General features: G+C 34.6%; 1 protein-coding gene across 1 annotated transcript in view; it reads left to right on the top strand.

Annotated features, from left to right (window-relative positions):
* Positions 1 to 531: 531 nt before the first annotated feature.
* Positions 532 to 19,186, top strand: part of LOC121387467 — a 42,359-nt gene continuing 23,704 nt past the window's right edge. The window contains exons 1-5 of the mRNA XM_041518591.1: positions 532 to 2,606; positions 7,200 to 7,264; positions 11,574 to 11,690; positions 14,499 to 14,584; positions 17,622 to 17,715. Coding sequence (XP_041374525.1) covers positions 1,829 to 2,606; positions 7,200 to 7,264; positions 11,574 to 11,690; positions 14,499 to 14,584; positions 17,622 to 17,715 — 1,140 coding nt within the window. The 5' untranslated portion in view covers positions 532 to 1,828. The remainder of the gene's footprint in view (positions 2,607 to 7,199; positions 7,265 to 11,573; positions 11,691 to 14,498; positions 14,585 to 17,621; positions 17,716 to 19,186) is intronic.

The following is a 19,186-nucleotide window of genomic DNA, read 5'->3' as shown; positions in this document are numbered from 1 at the left end:
CAACTTATACCGCGGGTAGGTGTCAAGCCTTGGTAAGGACGTGAAGGAAGTGCTTACAACTTATACCGCGGGTAGGTGTCAAACCATGGTAAGGACGTGAAGGAAGTGCTTACAACTTATACCGCGGGTAGGTGTCAAACCATGGTAAGGACGTGAAGGAAGTGCTTACAACTTATACCGCGGGTAGGTGTCAAGCTGTGGTGTAAAAATCATTTCACTTTTCTGCCAGTAGCATAAAAACAAACAAACAAAATAAATAAATAAATAAATAAATAATAATAAGCATCCCTCCCCCCCACCAAACAAACAAAATTAAAAACACAAAACAAATAAAACGCAACAAAACTAGGCTTATCAGTCCAGATAGCTTGAGATGTGTGCCAAAACACACACACACACACACACACACACACACACACACACACACACACACACACATAAGAAAGAAAGAAAAAAAAGAAGAAGAAAGAAACTAAGGAAACTAAGAGAAACGAAAAAAGACGTATTCATTTAACAACTCGCCAGTACATTTTAAACTCCGATTATTATGTTAAATTGTGTCCAACATAAATTATGTTAATCGCGATACTTAATGCAGAGTAAGGCAAACCAGTTTTTTCACATGGTCATATATATGCTTCCTGGCGTGGAAAAAAAACAGGTCAGCTGATTGTGATTACGAAGCGTTCAGAACCATGTATCACAATGACTGTTACAGGTTGATATATCCACTACCTGCCGTTTACCATTCGTGAAATAAAAAACTTAACCCCGGCATCTGACACCTGCTGAACTTTAAATATAAGCCGAGAGCGACACCCTCTTTCATTCTTACTGGGAAGATCTCCGAATTCAATGGATTAAGACTAGTGTTATAACGTTAGCCCGCTACCCGTAGAGCGACTTTTTAAAGACGTGACGTTATTGTGGCTAAGCAGACGACATTTGCGTGTGACAGACGATCTTTCGCGAGGTAGATTAAACCGAGCCTCAGCAGTGGAAATGAGAAGAAACACGAAGGTTATTATGCTCAAGAGTATTTGGTTAATAATCGTGGATGATGTGTCGTCAATGTATTTTGTGACAGTTTCTAAGTATTGACTTTGTTTCAACAGTGGTCAGTGTCTTCTAAAGTAAACACTTTGTAAGTCTTTTATAGTTGACTCACCAAGACCAACGCTTTCCATAGATTCGTCTTGGATGGTATTATTGTTCACATCTTTATTCAGCGAAAGTAAATAACACATGAATATTTAGCCTACCGGATCTATGCATTGTACCCAGTGGTGATACGACCACTGGCATTATAGTCGTGTATTGTTGTGTGGTTTTTTTATTTCATGTTCTAAGAACAGTGGACTCTGTGCTATACTGACATACAATTTTGGCCATGACATTCTCTCTTGTATTGAGATATGATTTTGCAGAAGCTAACAGGTTTGTGGTTTTGATTTGGCATTTTCGGTCAGCTAAAACTAAATAAATTTTACATTGCAGTTCACACCTGCATTGACGACTGAAAAAACAATTTTTTCACTAAAACAAAGCCAAGAATTAACAAGGTCTTGGTTTTTTAGTGGAATCTCATTGCATTGTAAATTAGGTTGGTTAGGTCTTACATATCGTAGTCACAATATTTACTGAGAGTGAAAGATAAAACTCAACCATTGTCACACAGGATATTCACGCCGACTAGCCTCTTGTGCACTTTTCACACAAACGACAGCACATACCACGGTCTTTAATATGCCTGACGCGGAACACTTCCTGTTCAGGTACAAATAAATTATGGTGCGACATCAAGGAGTCTGAGAACAGTTCATCCAGTATGTCTGAAAATCTTCTTGTCCCCGGAAACACAACTCCCGAGTTGGCCATCACTCCAACCAACTCCACGTGGTCCATCTACCAAGCAGATTCAAGTGACGACGTCAACAACAATAGCAGCAGCAATGGCAACAGCACCACATTCACTGACAGCTACCCCCAGGTGCGGCGACGCAACTCGTTCACGGAGATGCCAGGTCTGAGTTTATCTTGTGATGATTTTGTTAATTTGCAAGACGAAAGCTTCATCACCCAATCCAACAGCCTCGTCAGAAATAACCAGCACCACGACGACGACAACGACACCGCATTCATCGACAGATATTCCCAGAGGGAGCGGCGTGACTCCTCCAGACAACTCTCAGCTCTTGGTGTGTCACGTGATGAATTTTCTGATCTTCAAGACAACAGCTACATCACCAAAAATGACAACTTTGTCACCAATAGCGACCACGACCACGACGTTACCCTTCTCCCTGTCGACAGGAGTGACGTGGACAACGACGTCATGTCGTCTCGGTTTCTCGACAGGAGTGACGTGGACGACGACGTCATGTCGTCTCGGTTTCTCGACAGTCTGGACTCCTGTGAAGAATATTCAGGGATGCGGGAGGATAGGCGGTATTCGATTGTTGGCGACCCGACCCAGGCTCGCCCAGTACGGAAGCGCTGTAATTCCTACATGGAGTACTCCGACTACGAGGAATCGAACGCGCTCTCTGGTGTCGCGGACAGTGTCGCCTCAACGTCATTCGACGTTTCAGAGTCAGAGACAGAATGTAAGTATGACGTTTATGTAGATGTGGCGTTTATGTACATTTGTTTATCTGAGTATGGCGCATATGTAAATATGACGTTTAGGTAGATATGACGTTTATGTACATTTGTTTATCTACGTATGGCACATATGTAAGAATAACGTTTATGTAAATTTGTTTTTCTAAGTATGGCGTATATGTAAGTATGACGTTTATGTGATGACGTTTAAGTATGGCGTCAATCAATGTTAGTATGATGTTTATGTAATTATACCGTTTACATAAGTATGGCCTTTGTTTAAGTATGACGTTATGTAAATTTGACGTTTATATACAAATGGCGAATATGTAAATATCCCTTTTATTAGGGTAACATGCATGTGAGTATGGCGTTTATATATGTTAGACCTTTTGGTAAGTATGACGTTCCTGAGGTTCAAATCCTGTCAGAAGTGCTTCACTTTTTATTCGAATTTCTCACATCTTTCTTTCCGTTTTTTTGTTTTTTTTAATCTTTAGAATTGTTTCTTCCATTTATGACCAGTTACATTTCCCGCTGTTTAATACGAATGTGTTACACACATGTGTAATCTGTTTAATGATATGAGTGTGATACGAGTGTAATATGAGTTAGTGATACGAGTGTGTGATACGAGTGTAATGTGAGTGTGTGATACGAGTGTAATATGAGTTAGTGATACAAGTGTGTGATACGAGTGTGTGATACGCGTGTATGGTAGTGCGGTGTGTGATACGAGTGTGATACATCTGTGTGACATGAATTAGTGATACGATTGAGTGAGACAGTTACGATGATATTCAACATTTAGTAGCTATTTTGATATGTATTGTAGTACATGGAAATTAACTGTCAGTTGCAAGAAGACAAAGGTTTTAATTTTTGGCGGCAGCAAGAAGGACTACGAAAAACTATTTAATTTAGGAAACATAATTTTTAGAATGTTGAGATCTACAAGTACATATGTCTAATAAGTCTACAAATAAAAGAAAATCTTTGTTTTCACAAGCCGAAAAAACTGCATTTTATTTTAAAATGAACAAGGCGTTATGACCTTTCTATACACGTTCTCTTGAAATTGTTTGATTGTATGGCACAACCTATTTCGTTATATGGTTGCGAGATTTGGTGTTTTGAAAATGTTTCTTATTTAGAAATGTTACAAAATAAATTCATAATGTTTCTGTTGTCAGTTAAAAAGTCAACGTCTGTGAATATGTTATATGGAGAACTGGGGCGTTACCTAGTCTCCCTTGATGTTAAGTTGAGAATGATCACTTTTTGGTTAAAATTAATAGCTGGAAAAAACACAGAGTTATCATTATTGATATATGAAATATTACTGAATGATTATAATAATGGAATATGTGATCATAAATGGTTCAAGTTTATAAAATGTGTTTTTGATGACGCTGGATATAGTAACACATGGACTGCACAGAGTAACTAGTTACCAGATGTAAAGCTATTAAAACTAAGAATTTTTAGGTAACCCAAAATAGATTAAACTGTTTGAATCTACTACTAACTTATCCAATAGAGACGTTGTAATAAATGGAGATTATTATTTGAATATAAAAAGAAAGAAATTAAAACACATGTTTTGGAAAGATGTCTTATACAGTTGGGAGTTAATTCAACAAAAACAAATTTTGGAAAAAATAGAAGACATTTTAAGCTCAAATATTTGGTACAACAGCAATATAAGAATAAATGCAAAACCATTCTGTTATAAAAATTTTTTAGAAAAGGGAATAATATTTATAAACGATCTTCTTGATGAAGATGGAAATTTCTTTACATTTGAGAAATTAAAGAAAATATATAACGTAAACTCACACTTTTTAGAATATTCATCGCTTATAAACAGCATTAAGACATTTATAAATAAAGCAGACAATGTTAGAAATGGCCACTTTACATTGTTAACTAATCCTGTATTTCCGGTAAAATTTAATATTATTCTTAAAAGTCAAACAGGTATTAAAGACATGTATAAATGATTAAATCACGAAATTATTACACCAACATCACAAATAAGATGTAGAAACCAAGGTTTTGCTTTTGATTCAAAAGAATGGGGAAACTATTATAAAGTGCCTTTTACATGTATAAGTCTCAAGGATACAACTTTGATATGGTTTCAATACATAATTATACACCAGATACTAACAACTAATACTTTTTTACATAAAATTAAATACATAGATACCAATGAATGTACGTTCTGTGGCAGTTCACCAGAAACATTAACACATTTATTTTACTATTGTAATAAAGTGACTGATCTGTGGCATGCTGTTGTAAATTGGATTTTAAACAAAAAAGGAATTCGAATAAAATTAAATAAAACAATTATTTTATTTGGACAAATAGGCGATATAAAAGACATATTTATAAACTGGCTGTTAATAAATATTAAATATTATATATACAAGACAAAAATCGAAAAAAAAAGAAATAAATATAATAGCTGCTCAAAACCTTTTACAAAATAAATACGAAATAGAAAAATATATTCTTTTTAAAAACTGTAAATATGAAGAGTATAATACAATTTGGGCACCATGGAAACGACTATTCAGTCAAGAAAGTAATTTGATGGAAGAAAATAGAAACAATTACCAAGCGAGCGCTTGGCGTGAATTTTGACATCATTACTTATCACTATAATTACTACTATAGCTTTTCTTTTTAACAATCCTTCTTTCTAAACTTATATATTTATTTTATGTCCCCATTACATCAACCAGCCTATTTAAATATATTTCTATTAACTAGCCATTTATAATGTGTTATTAATATTACTATCTACATGTACATATGCATTAATATTAAATATATCATCATCTGCATTATTTGTATAAGTATTACTATTACTATAATCAGCATACTGCCACAATGTGTATGTACTCCCAGTATTTAGCGTGTATAATTTAATTCATTTTCTGTGAGGCTATGAATCAGGGCACCTCAACCCTGGCATCGTCAAAATGAGCTGGGGACAATAAAATATTAAAAAGAATAATTTTTGTAACATTATAGGATAAGTTCTTACAAAGCCCCCCCCCCCCCCACACACACACACACACCCCACCCCACCCCCCACCCCCTCAAAAACGTTGGTTTCTGGTCAGACTAAAGTTCTAGAATTGATGCGGCTTCTTTTTTTCTTTCTGTTTTTTTCTCTGTTTGTTTTTTAAAGTATGGATTGCACAGAAAAGGTGGACACACACACACACACACACACACACACACACACACACACGGTGCACCCTCCTTTACCTTGGTATCCAAAATATTTTCTAAAACAGTAGCACGGGGGGTTCTGTACAACCACAGGTTACTCCTACAAAAGTCGGTGTTATATTGCGGGAAATTTAGAAAAACATTTTACGCGCGAGGGTCAAAATCGACGCACGCCTTGACCAGAGAGCAGAATTTATTTTGTTTCGCCAAACATGGAACAATTACATAACAATAACAGACTGTTTAAATCAAATATTGTATTCGATACATATTTAACCAATCTATAGAAGAAAAACAGCATTTGTTACCATTATTACACTTTCGACTCTCGAATCATTATCTTCCTATTGAAAAAGGCAGGTGGAAAAAACACCTTTGACAAATAGAACATGCTCTCTGTATGTAAAAATAAACGAAATTGGTGATGGATTTCATTATATAACGTGATGTTCTTTTTGTAAAGATGAAAGAAAAAGACTTTATGCCACAGTGTTGCCAGTCTAGACCAAATGTTTACAAATTTAGAATGCTATTTGACTGTAAACAAAAACTGTTATTCTCATAAAGTTAGCAATCTATAAAAACACAAATTATGAATATTCATAAGTCTGAAATCTATGTTTTTACGATTTTATTTTATTTGTATATACAATGTATTTTTTCAAATGCAAATATGAACCCATAGATATACACTTTTTTTTAACATATATGAATATCAGATGTACATTATTATTATGACGAATGTACCATCTTGTCATTTATTTATTTGCTTATATGTTTTACAATATACGTCATATGCCGTTGAATTACGATTAGAGTGTAAATAAAGTTCAGTTTAAATGCGAATGTAATACGAGTGTAAAACGTAGCCTACATGGGATCTGCTTGTGTGATATGACTGATACATCCGTGTTATATCATTGTGATATGACTGATACATCTGTGTTATATCATTGTGATATGACTGATACATCTGTTTTATATCATTGTGATATGACTGATACATCTGTGTTATATCATTGTGATATGACTGATACGTCTGTGTTATATCACTGTGATATGACTGATACATCTGTGTGATATGACTGTGAGATGAGTGTGTCATGCAACTGTGAGATACGAATGTGAGACGCGAGTGTGTGATATGACTGTGAGATGCGAAGGTGACACGAGAGTGTGTGATATGACTGAGATGCGAGTGTGAGACGAGAGTGTGTGATATGACTGTGAGATGCGGTTGTGAGATGCGAGTGTGAGATGCGAGTGTATGATATGATTGTGTGATACGTTTGTGTGATACCTCTGTGTGATGCGAGTGTGTAACACGAGTTTTATTAATATTGCAGCTCACAATGACCACGTGGATGATTCTGATATTCTGACGTCAATTCTCGCCCTCAGAAGATTATCGGTGAGTGGAAAATGATGTGGAAATGATATTTTGTAACTGGTAGGAGGACGTTTGTATACCTATTATAAAGCTCTTCTAATGAAAAGAAATGTCATAGTTTACCTGTGCTTTACAAACCTTTGCTTAAAGAGAACCACAGATTTACTGTCAGCATTAAGAAAAGATAATTTATTAAAATAATTGTTTTATGTTGTATTCATGTCAGATATTATAAACAGAGATTTGAGATGGATTTAGAGTTCACAAGCGAATGAGACAGGGACCGGGGTGGGAGGAGCAATGCCCCTCAGATTCGAGTATAAATGATTGCGATATTCGGGCAAAATGCGCTGAACAGTACTGTGGCCTTTTTGCCCGCAAAATTGATTGTAGTCCATGTAAAAATGCCTTGTGATTCGTTTGCAACACTATATAGCTGTTTGGCAGCAATGCTAATAAAAAAACAAAAACACGTTGATATCCAAATTCGGGCAGTTTTGTTTAATTCGGACAAAAAACAGCCTGCCCCCATACAAAAAATGGGAGCCCGTACGCCTATGTATGTAATATAATATGTAATTGTTATGCAATACATTTCACTTACATTCAACTTGCTCATAGTTCAAGATGTTAAACGTTTTGGTACATGCACCATAATTTAAAGACTAGTTAAAAGGATGCTTAGAGGCAACCTGGAGTCCCCCACCCTAAGATAAAACTCGTGCAATGTTAGTATTGCACTTAACCCATTAAAAATAACCACATTTCTAAGAGAGCTGGTTTGTCAATGTACGGAACCACCCGAACAACGTCGGAAACTCATTCGGGTCATCGATTTGTGATTTGGGGCATTCCAGATGGCGAAAGATAAAGTTCAGTAGCACACGGCCAAACGTATTGTTGACATTGAAAATGTAATATCAGTGTGTATTGTTTGTAGACGCTATAAACACTTTGTTATTGTCAAGCATTAGCTTGTACAACGTTGAGGTCACGTCATCGTATCTAACAAAATAATAATTATGAATAATAATAATAATGAATGGATTAATGGATTAATGAATGAATGAATGAATGAATGAATAAAAATAAAATTAAAATAAATTTTAAAAATATATAATAAAAGAAAAAAAAGAAAAGAAAACAAGTAAAAAAGAAAAATTAAATGAATTTTTGTTTAGCGAAAAATCATCAGCACATTTAGAGTTTAACACACGGTTATATTAGCACATGCTGTTGTTAGTAAGAGATGAAACCCGTTATCGCCAAATAATCTAGACTTATAGAATGGTAGGGATCTTTTATATGCGCTTTTCCATGGATGATATACATTAAATAATAAGTAATATATTTTATAAATAACTTAAATAAAAAATAGGTTATTTATTAAGCATATTTGACCCTAAAATATTAGAAATGCAAAAGTTAATAAAAATATGGTCAGTGAGAAAATTAACTGTTTTAGGGTGAGTCACGGTTCTAAAAGCCTTAGTAATACCGAAGTTAACACACCTTTTAATGGTATTACCAAACCCAAACGAAAAAGTTATAAAACATCTGAATACATTATTTTTTAAATTTATTTGGGAGAATAAACCAGAAAAGATAAAACATTAATAACACAAGACTACAAAAATGGTGGTATAAAAATAATAAATATAGATAATTTTCTTATAGCTTTAAAATGTGTATGGGTTCGAAGATTGTTTCAAGAAAACCTAAAATGGATAAGCCTATTTAAATCAGTTACAGGTATATCCACAAAGGATCTAATCTTATATGGGGATAATTTTATTGTTCGTAAAACATTGCACATGAAAATATGTTTTGGTAAGATACTCTGGAAAATTGGGCAGAAATACAACAAAAACAAAATCCGAATAATGTAGAAGACATACTTGGAAAAAATATATGGCTTAACAGTAAAATGTTAATAGATCATAAACCATTTTTGTATAAAACCTATATTGGTAAAAACATTATTTTTATAAACGATTTATTAGACGAAAATGGAATGTTTTTAATATATGACCAGTTTGTTGAAAAATACCATATAACTACAAATGTTATCAACTATGCATCATTAATAAATGCTGTCAAATCATTTATATATAAATTAGATCAGTTAAAAGACGATCATTTTAACACAGTGAAAAATCCTATATACCCTTTAAAACTGCAACTATTATTAAAAAGTAAAAAAGGGTGCAGAGATATGTATGACATTTTAAACTTTCAGTATGTAAAGCCAAAAGGACAGATAAAATATAGTAATGAAGGCTTTTTATTTGAACAAACTGACTGGGAAAAATATTATGCTTTACCATTCGATGTGTGAAAGATTCTAGCCTTCGATGGTTTCAGTATAGATTACTGCAAAACATATTAGCTACTAATACTTTTCTATACAAGATTAACTACACTGATTCTGATATATGTAACTTCTGTAATAATTTTCCTGAAACAATACAACATTTATTTTTCGATTGCGATAAGGTACACACTTTATGGGAAGCAGTAACAGATTGGATATTTACTTGAACAGGAACTATAATTCATTTTCATAAAATTATTATAATGTTTGGTTTGATAAATAATAATAAAAGCGATTTTATAAACTGGCTAATAATTAATATAAAATATTATATATACAGTATGAAAATACAAAAGAAATGTTTAAGTATTAACGCTGTGCATGGCATAATGCAACATAAATTTGAAATTGAAAGATATATTCTTTTAAAAACTTGTATATACGATGTATTTAATAATTAATGGGCAACGTGGCAAAAACTATTTTATTGAGACTTAAAGATAATCTCGACATGGAAACAGCTTGTTTGAAAACAAAATTCAGACTACATTTTAGAACAAATATAATACTTTTAATTTCATTTCTTCCGTATATATTTTCTGGTAGATGTGGGTACATCTGTGAATATATGTACATGTATAATATGTGTATGCATTTATGTATGTGGGTATCTCTGTGAATATACTGTCATATATGCGCAATTATGCACGAAGTAACTCTGTTCCTTCTTTCGTTTCTTATTTCTTTTTTCTTTTCTTTTTATTCTTTTCTTTTTTCTCTATCTTTCTTTTCAATTTAGGTCAGTGCCCTAGAGGAGTTTAAATAATATTTCTTCATACTAAATAGGTCTATGTAATTACCTGTATATGTTACTACTAATATATATATATGCTATGTATTGTAGTAGTCATTTAGGGCCCCAACCCTAACACTACGTATTCTTCTGGGACAATAAAAGAAAAGAGAAAAAAAAGAGTATATTTACGTTTAAATATACGAGTATCTTATATAAACAGTTGTCTGTTTTAAACAGGTCAGTCCACACAGAGACGGTTTTCGATGTGCGTGTGGATTGAAGAGTTCCTTTTCAAAAAATATATTAGTAGTAGGGGCCTATATCATAGGCGTTAGAAGCGGGACGGTTGCCCTCAACTCTGAACTCTGAAAATGTGTTACTCCCAGTTCGTGTCATGTTCGTGTTTATATCCAATTAAGGTTTAAGCACGCTGTACTGGGCACACACCTCATCTATCTGGGCTGTCTGTCCAGGACAGTGGGTTAGTTGTTATTGGTTAGTGAAAGAGAAGAGTGTGTAGTGGTTTTACACCAACCCATTGAGTCGTTAAAACTCACTCTGGGTGGGAGCCGGTATCGGGCTGCGAACCCTGTACCTACCAGCCTTACGTCCGATGGCTTAACCACGACATCACTCCCAGTTGGAAACGAAATTAATATAAACCTCCCTCTCCCGATGTTGCAGTTATATTTCGACCTGTGTATATTTTGTTTGTATATATACAGTGTACTTCAGTTTTGTTTGTAAACTCTTTGTCGTTTAATTGTAGGAATGATGGCGACTTTAATATTTACTAGTATACTTTAAAACTATTAAAGTCGAAGATCTTAGTTTCAACCCGTGAAAATGGACACCAAGTTTGGTTAATGTGCTGTAAAACCCGTAACACATTTGGATAGAGTTACAACAGATTGAAACACGTGTCCGTGACTTTAAAACAGGGAAATACTCTTTAAAAATATAACTGAGTTCGTCTACATAGCCATTACCTCTCAGAAGTAGGTGCGTTTTTGAAAATATGAAAATGCATTTCATGGTATTAGAAACACCAGGATGACCAGAAACACTTCGGATGTATGGACGTGGATAATCTAAACAATAAAATATATAAGTAATGTTTGATTTCAATAATCATATATGGCTCTAATAGTGAAACATATACCTTAGTGTTTAAAAACATGGGTCTGTCACAGCCAAATTCATATTTTGGGTTATCACAGAAAGACGAAATAGTTCGGGACAGCACGGCCATATTGCTGCAACTTTATGAAGAGAACCAGTCGTTGAGGGATCAGTGTGCCAGTCACGAAAAACTTTACTTGGAAAATACCGAAACGGTAAGTGACGTCATTGGCCCACCGGTAGATATGTTTCGTATATCACGTGGTTATGTCAGATACTTTGTCCTCATTTTTCACGCAGACATCATGTACTATATACAAATGTTTTGTCTAAAATTTACGTCACGATTCTGCTGGTTAAACCTCTGTTAACAATAAGTATAGAAACAAGCATATGCCATACACTTTAAAATGAGCAAAGTTCAAAATAATATTTGGATTTGAACGTCTACTAACATGAAACATTTGACATCACAGAATGTTTTCTTTCTGTTTCATTCAATGAATACATATAACTTTGCTTAGGAAATATTAAAAGAAAACTAAACAACTAAAATAAAAACAACAAGAATAACAATAAAACACCAAAAACAACCCAAACAAACAACAACAACAGAAAACAAAAACAAAACACCAAACACACAAAACTACAACAACAACAACAACACACACACACCAAAACACTACCAAACCAACAAAAGAAAAAGAAAACAACAACCACATTAACAAAAACAAAAGCAACAACAAAAAGAAGTTACAAAAAACAAAAACAAAACACCAAACAAGCACTAACACAAACAAACAAAACCAAACAAACAGACAGACAGACAGACAGACAGACAAACACACATGAATTATTCATACTTTCGCATAGTGGCCACTTGCCGTTTATAAAATACTGACACGTGTTTGTTTTTGTTTTATGTTTGTTTGTTTTCTTTTCAATATATTGTTTCAATATATTTTCCGTGGGTGACCCCCCCCCCCCCCCCCCCCCCCCCCATAAACTACGGTTGCTTGTCTAGACCCTTTCCTGCTAAAATTCCTGCACACGCGTCTGATGTTTGTCTCATTAGCGATAACAATCGACGTGGATTCTTATAGTTAAAAAGTTTTGTTTTTTTAACGACACAACTAGAGCACATTGATTTATTAATAATCGGCTATTGGATGTCAAACATTTGGTCATGTTGACATGTAGTCTTAGAGGAAACCAGCTACATTTTTCAATTAGCAACAAGGGATATTTTATACGCACCATCCCACAGACAGGATAGCACATACCACGGTCTTTGATATATCAGTCGCGGTGCACTGGTTGTAACGAGAAATAGCCCAATGGGCCCACCGACGGGAATCCCAAACTGACTGCGCATCAAGCGAGCGCTTTACCACTGGGTTACGTCCCGCCCCACGTTGATTCGTCTTCGAACGACAAGTTAAAGTTCAAGTTCTGTATTTCTTGGCTTGAGATTTACAACTGAACACATAACATAAATAATACAACATAGCTATGCAATGGTGGGTGTGGTTTATATATAATCATGGACAAATAAAGTGATATAAGTTACATTTATTGCATTAACTATCCTCCTGCATGAACCGATTTCTAATTTAATTCGCTGGCACTAAATATTTCCTAGGTTTTTTTTAATAGGTTTTTCAAGTCCTTATTGTTACCAGTCGTTGATATCTACAAAACGATAAACACTTGGCCGCTTATAATAATACATGTTTTATATACTTATTACGTAAATCTTTGTATTGTGGACACTGTTATATAGTGAGATTCATCTTCTATAACTTTAGCATTACACAGAGTACATATTATTTCTGATCTTTTGATGTTTTAATACCTGCCAGATTCTACACACGACCGATCCATCATCACACCTGACGAATTAAAATACCGTAACGATAGGTGCAAAACGCATTATATTAACGCCGTAACTTATGAATATAAATCGTTCAAATGCAGTGACATTTGTATGAAATAGTACTTTAAGCTCCCTTAATCATTCCTTTGCATAAATTCATTAATTCATTTCAACTTCTTTTCGTGCTTATATCCAATTAAGGTTCAAACACGCTGTTCTGGGCACACACACACACACACACACACACACACACACACACACACACCTCAGCAATCTGCGCGGTCTGTCCAGGACAGTGGGTTAGTTGTTAGTTGGTTAGTGAGAGAGAAGAGGATGTAGTTGTCTTACACTTACCCACTGAGTCGTTAAAACTCGCTGGATGGGAGACGGTTACGGGCTGCGAACCCAGTACATACCAGCTGTATGCCCGACGGCTTAACCATGACACCACCGAGGTTTTGCATAAAATTAAACACTCATATATAATTATATAGCTTTTAGTTAACTTTAATATTTGAGTGGTTTTGAATAATTAAATGTGCAAGTCACCTTATAAATGCGACAAATATTATTTGAAGTGTTTGCGAAAAATAAGGGAAATGCTGAACTGTAAAAAGAAAAACCCGTAAAAGTCCACGCACGCTGTAACCGAGTAATCCTACAGTGGTTAAGTTATGATACTCACTTAAAATATGGCCCTGTGCTTACAAAACGTTTACAGGCTTGTGTCAAAACTAATAAATTGCATGCGTTTGACGTCATTAAAGGCAGTATCGGAGATTAGACAGTTTTTGAGTGTCTTATTATTTCTTTAGGGGTGGTGTATTTAAATACTTAAATATACAATATCACGATTGCTAGTATTACACTGATGTATTATTTTCACCAGATCAGTTATATACTTAAAGAGACAATATCACGATTGTAAGTTTTAATCTGATGTAATATTTTCACCAGATCAGTTACATATTTAAAGAGACAATATCACGATTGTAAGTATTGCACTGATGTAATATTTTCACCAGATCAGTTACATATTTAAAGAGACAATATCACGATTGCAAGTATTGCACTGATGTAATATTTTCTCTAGATGAAACCAAATACCACTGCTGTAAGTATTATACTGATGTTATATTTTCTCTAGATCAAACAACTCCAATATGACTTGACGAGAAAAGGTCGACTTCTCAAAGATCTGTGTGTTGAACTGGACGAGAAAAACTTCCATCTGTACGTATAGCAATAGTAACATGAAAAACTCCCACGTGTACGTATAACAATAGTAACATGAAAAACTCCCACGTGTACGTATAACAATAGTAACATGAAAAACTCCCATATGTACGTATAACAATAGTAACATGAAAAACTCCCATCTGCACATTACCATAGAAACATGAAAAACAACCATCTGTTCGTGACCACATAAACACGAAATGTTATTTCCTGTTGTTCTTTCTTTCTTCACGCTACCCCACCCACCCCCGCTTTCATCAGTATCATGAGGTAGCGGCCATGAATAAAAAGAACGGACAGACACACTTCGTCAACATTAAAAAATAAAATTGATTGCTTCCCAACAGTCCCGGGTCAGGCCACTGTCTATCCAGAGACCTGACCCGGGACAGACATGCTCGAAACTCTAGTGGTATATGAGCATGTAAATACATGTTGGCTTGGCTTGGCTTCCCAGCAAATACATATCACGACCGGAGATGGGGACAGAGAGAAGTTGTCTCCCCTCCACCCGTCACTAAATGCCTTTTTTTATTTTGAAAGGTTTTTTTTCAATCTAGAAGGTCTAAAACAATATCCACTATGTTAGATTCTAGTCCATAGTCATAGTTTCCAAATTTCATACCACTTATATTTTAATACTAATCAGGGTTTTTTTATATTATGCTTTTAAATGTGTGGCTCTTGCTTTAGTTGACTATGATAACGAAACTTCCTGCATCAGATTTGTTTTTATTTACACTTGCAGTGAGATGACATTTTTCCATTGACATATTGACCTATGATGAATTAAAACTCCCCATATTTTCATAAATAATGCCACATCTAGTGACAAAAACATTCAATATTTTTTAATGTTTGTAATAGATGTATAAAGAGTTATGAAATGTGTGACTTCAACTATTGTTTTAGCTGACTCATAAAATAACAATGAGGATGGTGTATTACAAGGAAACAAATACATAAACTAATACTGTAACGTTTCAATGTGGGTCAACTTATAAATAAAATACATAAACTAATACTGTAACGTTTCAATGTGGGTCAACGAAAATATCAAATTTGAATAATAGTAAAAGACATACCATTTCTTCTGGTAATGTAACAAATTAATACATACACAGTGCTTTAAAGAAATTAATACATACACGGTGCTTTAAAGAAATTAATACATACACAGTGCTTTAAAGAAATCTCTAAATGTCTTTGGTACGTCATTAATTTTATCACTGTTGTTTGTTGCATTGGAATGTTATTCTGCACTTTATTTAGTAAACAAAAAGTTCTCGAAAATGTTTATTATAACTTTATGACTCTGACATTATGAGGAGTCACCCCCAACTTCAGTTCAAATTATTAACTTTAATATTATATGTAATTATATTTTCAATGTATTATTCTTACCAAATTTTTAGTAGAAAAGACTAATGCATCTGTTAATCTTGAGTTTTCAATGTATTGGTCATTTCTGCTTTTATGCTAATTTTATGTAAATTTGACTGCTTAAAATATTGCAAACCAATCATATATCAATCTCGTCTTATAAAAAACATAGGAATGTATCCCAGTTAGAAGCCGAGATATTGCATTTCCTATTGCAGTAGATTAATGGTGGCCATCTTGAATTTCTATGTAATATTTTATAGAAATAGGGTAAAGGTTATTTTCATCGAAAGAAACAGAGATTTATGTTGTTTATAAATAATAATGTCATTTAGACAGCTAGAAACTGAAATAATAATGTGTTGTAGAATTTCGTCACAGTTTGTTTGTTATATTGGCAGACATTTTGAATTTATTTTATATATAACTAACTAAAACACTTCAAAGGTAACATATATCAATTCTTAGGAATAACTATTAATATTATGAATGCACTTTAATTAGTCTAGACATTATATTTCATGTTTTAGTAAAACAAAAAACATTTTTATAGTGTGGCGGTCATCTTGTATTTTCCTGGATAATTAATGAAAATATCAGCTGGTAACCTTTTTTATTTTAAATCAGCATCCTCAAATTATATTATCATGTAAGATCAAATGAGTTGCCACTTTAGGCACAAAATGCCCTGGGAATTACGTTTATTAAAACTAAAAAATATGGACTAATCTAATATTGATGACGTCAGTGCTAAGACTACATAACTTTAAAAAAACTAAAGTATTACCTGTTCCACTAATTTATATATCTACATTTTAATATGTTATTCCTGACTCAATTCTGAACAGACTGTTAATTGCATTAGTCTAAGACTGAAGAAAAATCTAGTAGCCCGACGGACTACTGGGTTTAGACGTCTGGTAGCTTGAGCAACAAATCAGTAGTCAAAACAACCCGAACTACCGCTAAGGTCGAGACTAAGACCGCTATGACTGTTGCATATTGTGATGGGTATACCATATAGTTGGGCATAGATTTCCTCGACTACATCCCAAACGTATTAATGAGTCCGCAGTCGCAGTGAACAAATAATGAATCTTAGTTTTAGACTCCAGTCGTGTGAGTGCCCTATTTTTACTACCCACCATTCTTCATTCATTTCAACTTACTTTCATGCTTATAATCCAAATAAGAGCACATACCTCAGCTATCTGGGCTGTTTGTCCAGGGCCCCGTTCCACGAAGCGATCTTAGCGCCAAGATCACCCTAACTGCATAAGATAGTCTTGCACTTAAGTTAATCTTAGGGCTAAGATCGCTTCGTAAAACGGGGCGCTGGACAGTAAGTTACTAATTAGTTGTTATTGGTTAGTGAGAGAGAAGTCGGTGTAGTGGTCTTACACCTACCCATTAAGTCGTTAAAACTCGCTCTTGGTGGGAGCCGGTACCAGGCTGCGAACCCAGTACCTATCAGCCATATGTCCGATGGCTTAACCACACCACCGAGGCCGGTATTGTGCAAACAGGTACGAGGCAATAATCACGAACAGCCGGTACCCACTCCGCTGCGTTATTTTAGGCCAAGTATGCACTGCAAACCTATGTGTATGAATATTTTGTTACTCTCTAATTTTTTTTCTTTCTTAAGCAATCCGGATACGAATACTGAAAACCTATCCAGGTGCGAACTACGTGAAAGAATTCTACAACTAGAAGATGAAAACGAGGCTTACAAAGCGGCGGTAAGGATTTAGAAAACTCAAACAACAAATTACAAAGGGAAAGGGATTTTTGTTTTTAATTAAGTTATTTATTTATTTTGTCTGACATACCGATTGTTGATAATTTCATTTTTTAGTTTTGATAACATACTGTTAACACACATATGTATGACAACATTTTAAAGACATATGATTGGCTGCTACTAGGTGATGACCAGATCGCCAATGCCATATATCCAGTGAAAAAACAAAAGCACGGGCTTGTAAATAGGTTTTAGTTGGAAAAGACATTTAAATTTATTTTAAGCCAGCTTTTTAAGGATATGTAAGAAACTGAATACTACATTCGTGTCCGTTAGATACCATTTATCTTACAACTCGTTGTTTAAACTCGTATTCACTCGTTAGATACGTTTTAAAACAACTTACAGTAAGATAAATGGTATTTAAGGGTCACTCGTAGTATTCTCTCGCTATTTTATTTTTTATGACACCTCAGCAAAGGAAAAGAATATATGTTTTCTATTAGGAAAGGAAAGGAATGTGTGTTTCATGACACCCCAGCACATTGTTTAATCAGTGGCTATTAAGAAAGGTAAGGAATGTGTGTTTAACGACACCTCAGCACATTGTTTAATCAGTGGTTATGCTCGAAACCTTCGTGGTATATGAGCATGACAAAATCATCCGCTCCGCTCCGCATCCGCCCCTTCTGTGAGGCATTAATCTGTACATGTTTATATAATGGTGGGAAAGTGGGTAAAGCGGCATCATCAAAAACACTACTAACTCGCTAACGTTACAGAAGGGATTTTTGTCAAGTCATTTATCTAAATCACCGCGTGCTGGCCGCACCAAGATTAGCAAAACGAGGTGACTCGGCCACATTCGAGGTCACGGCGGACAACAACCTTGAGATTCCGACGCTTTAAACGGAAGAAATTCAACCATCACCAGGGCCCCGTTCCGCGAAGCGATCTTAGCGCTAAGATCACCTTAACTGCATAAGGTAGCTATGCACTTAAGGTGATCTTAGGGCTAAAATCTGGGAAAACGGGCGGAGCTGTCCACCAACCCCAGCTCTGAAAATATGAGATGCCAACCAGCTGTTGATTTGTACTATCCACCAACCCCAGCTCTCAAAATATGAGATGCCAACCAGCTGTTGATTTGTACTATCCACCAACCCCAGCTCTCAAAATATGAGATGCCAACCAGCTGTTGATTTGGCCCGGCATTTCTATATTTGAGTTGTATTTCTAATAAGTTGTACACAATTGAATGCAAGATGACACGAATTTCGAATACAAAAAGTTAACATATAGAGGATTCGTTACGATTGGTGGTTTTTTTTAGGATCTGCCAAGACAAATACCGATTAACCTAGACGAGGTTGATATTTAATATATTAAAAAAACAAAAACAACTAATATCAAATAACACTTCTAAAATAACATTTTAATTCAATATTTAGTCGTCTCACCATTAATAT

This window comes from Gigantopelta aegis, chromosome 13 (genome assembly GCF_016097555.1).
Source record: "Gigantopelta aegis isolate Gae_Host chromosome 13, Gae_host_genome, whole genome shotgun sequence".
In the NCBI taxonomy this organism is placed as follows: Eukaryota; Metazoa; Mollusca; class Gastropoda; order Neomphalida; family Peltospiridae; genus Gigantopelta; species Gigantopelta aegis.
The sequence above is the reverse complement of the archived record's forward strand: the minus strand, read 5'-3'. Positions and strand labels throughout refer to the sequence as shown.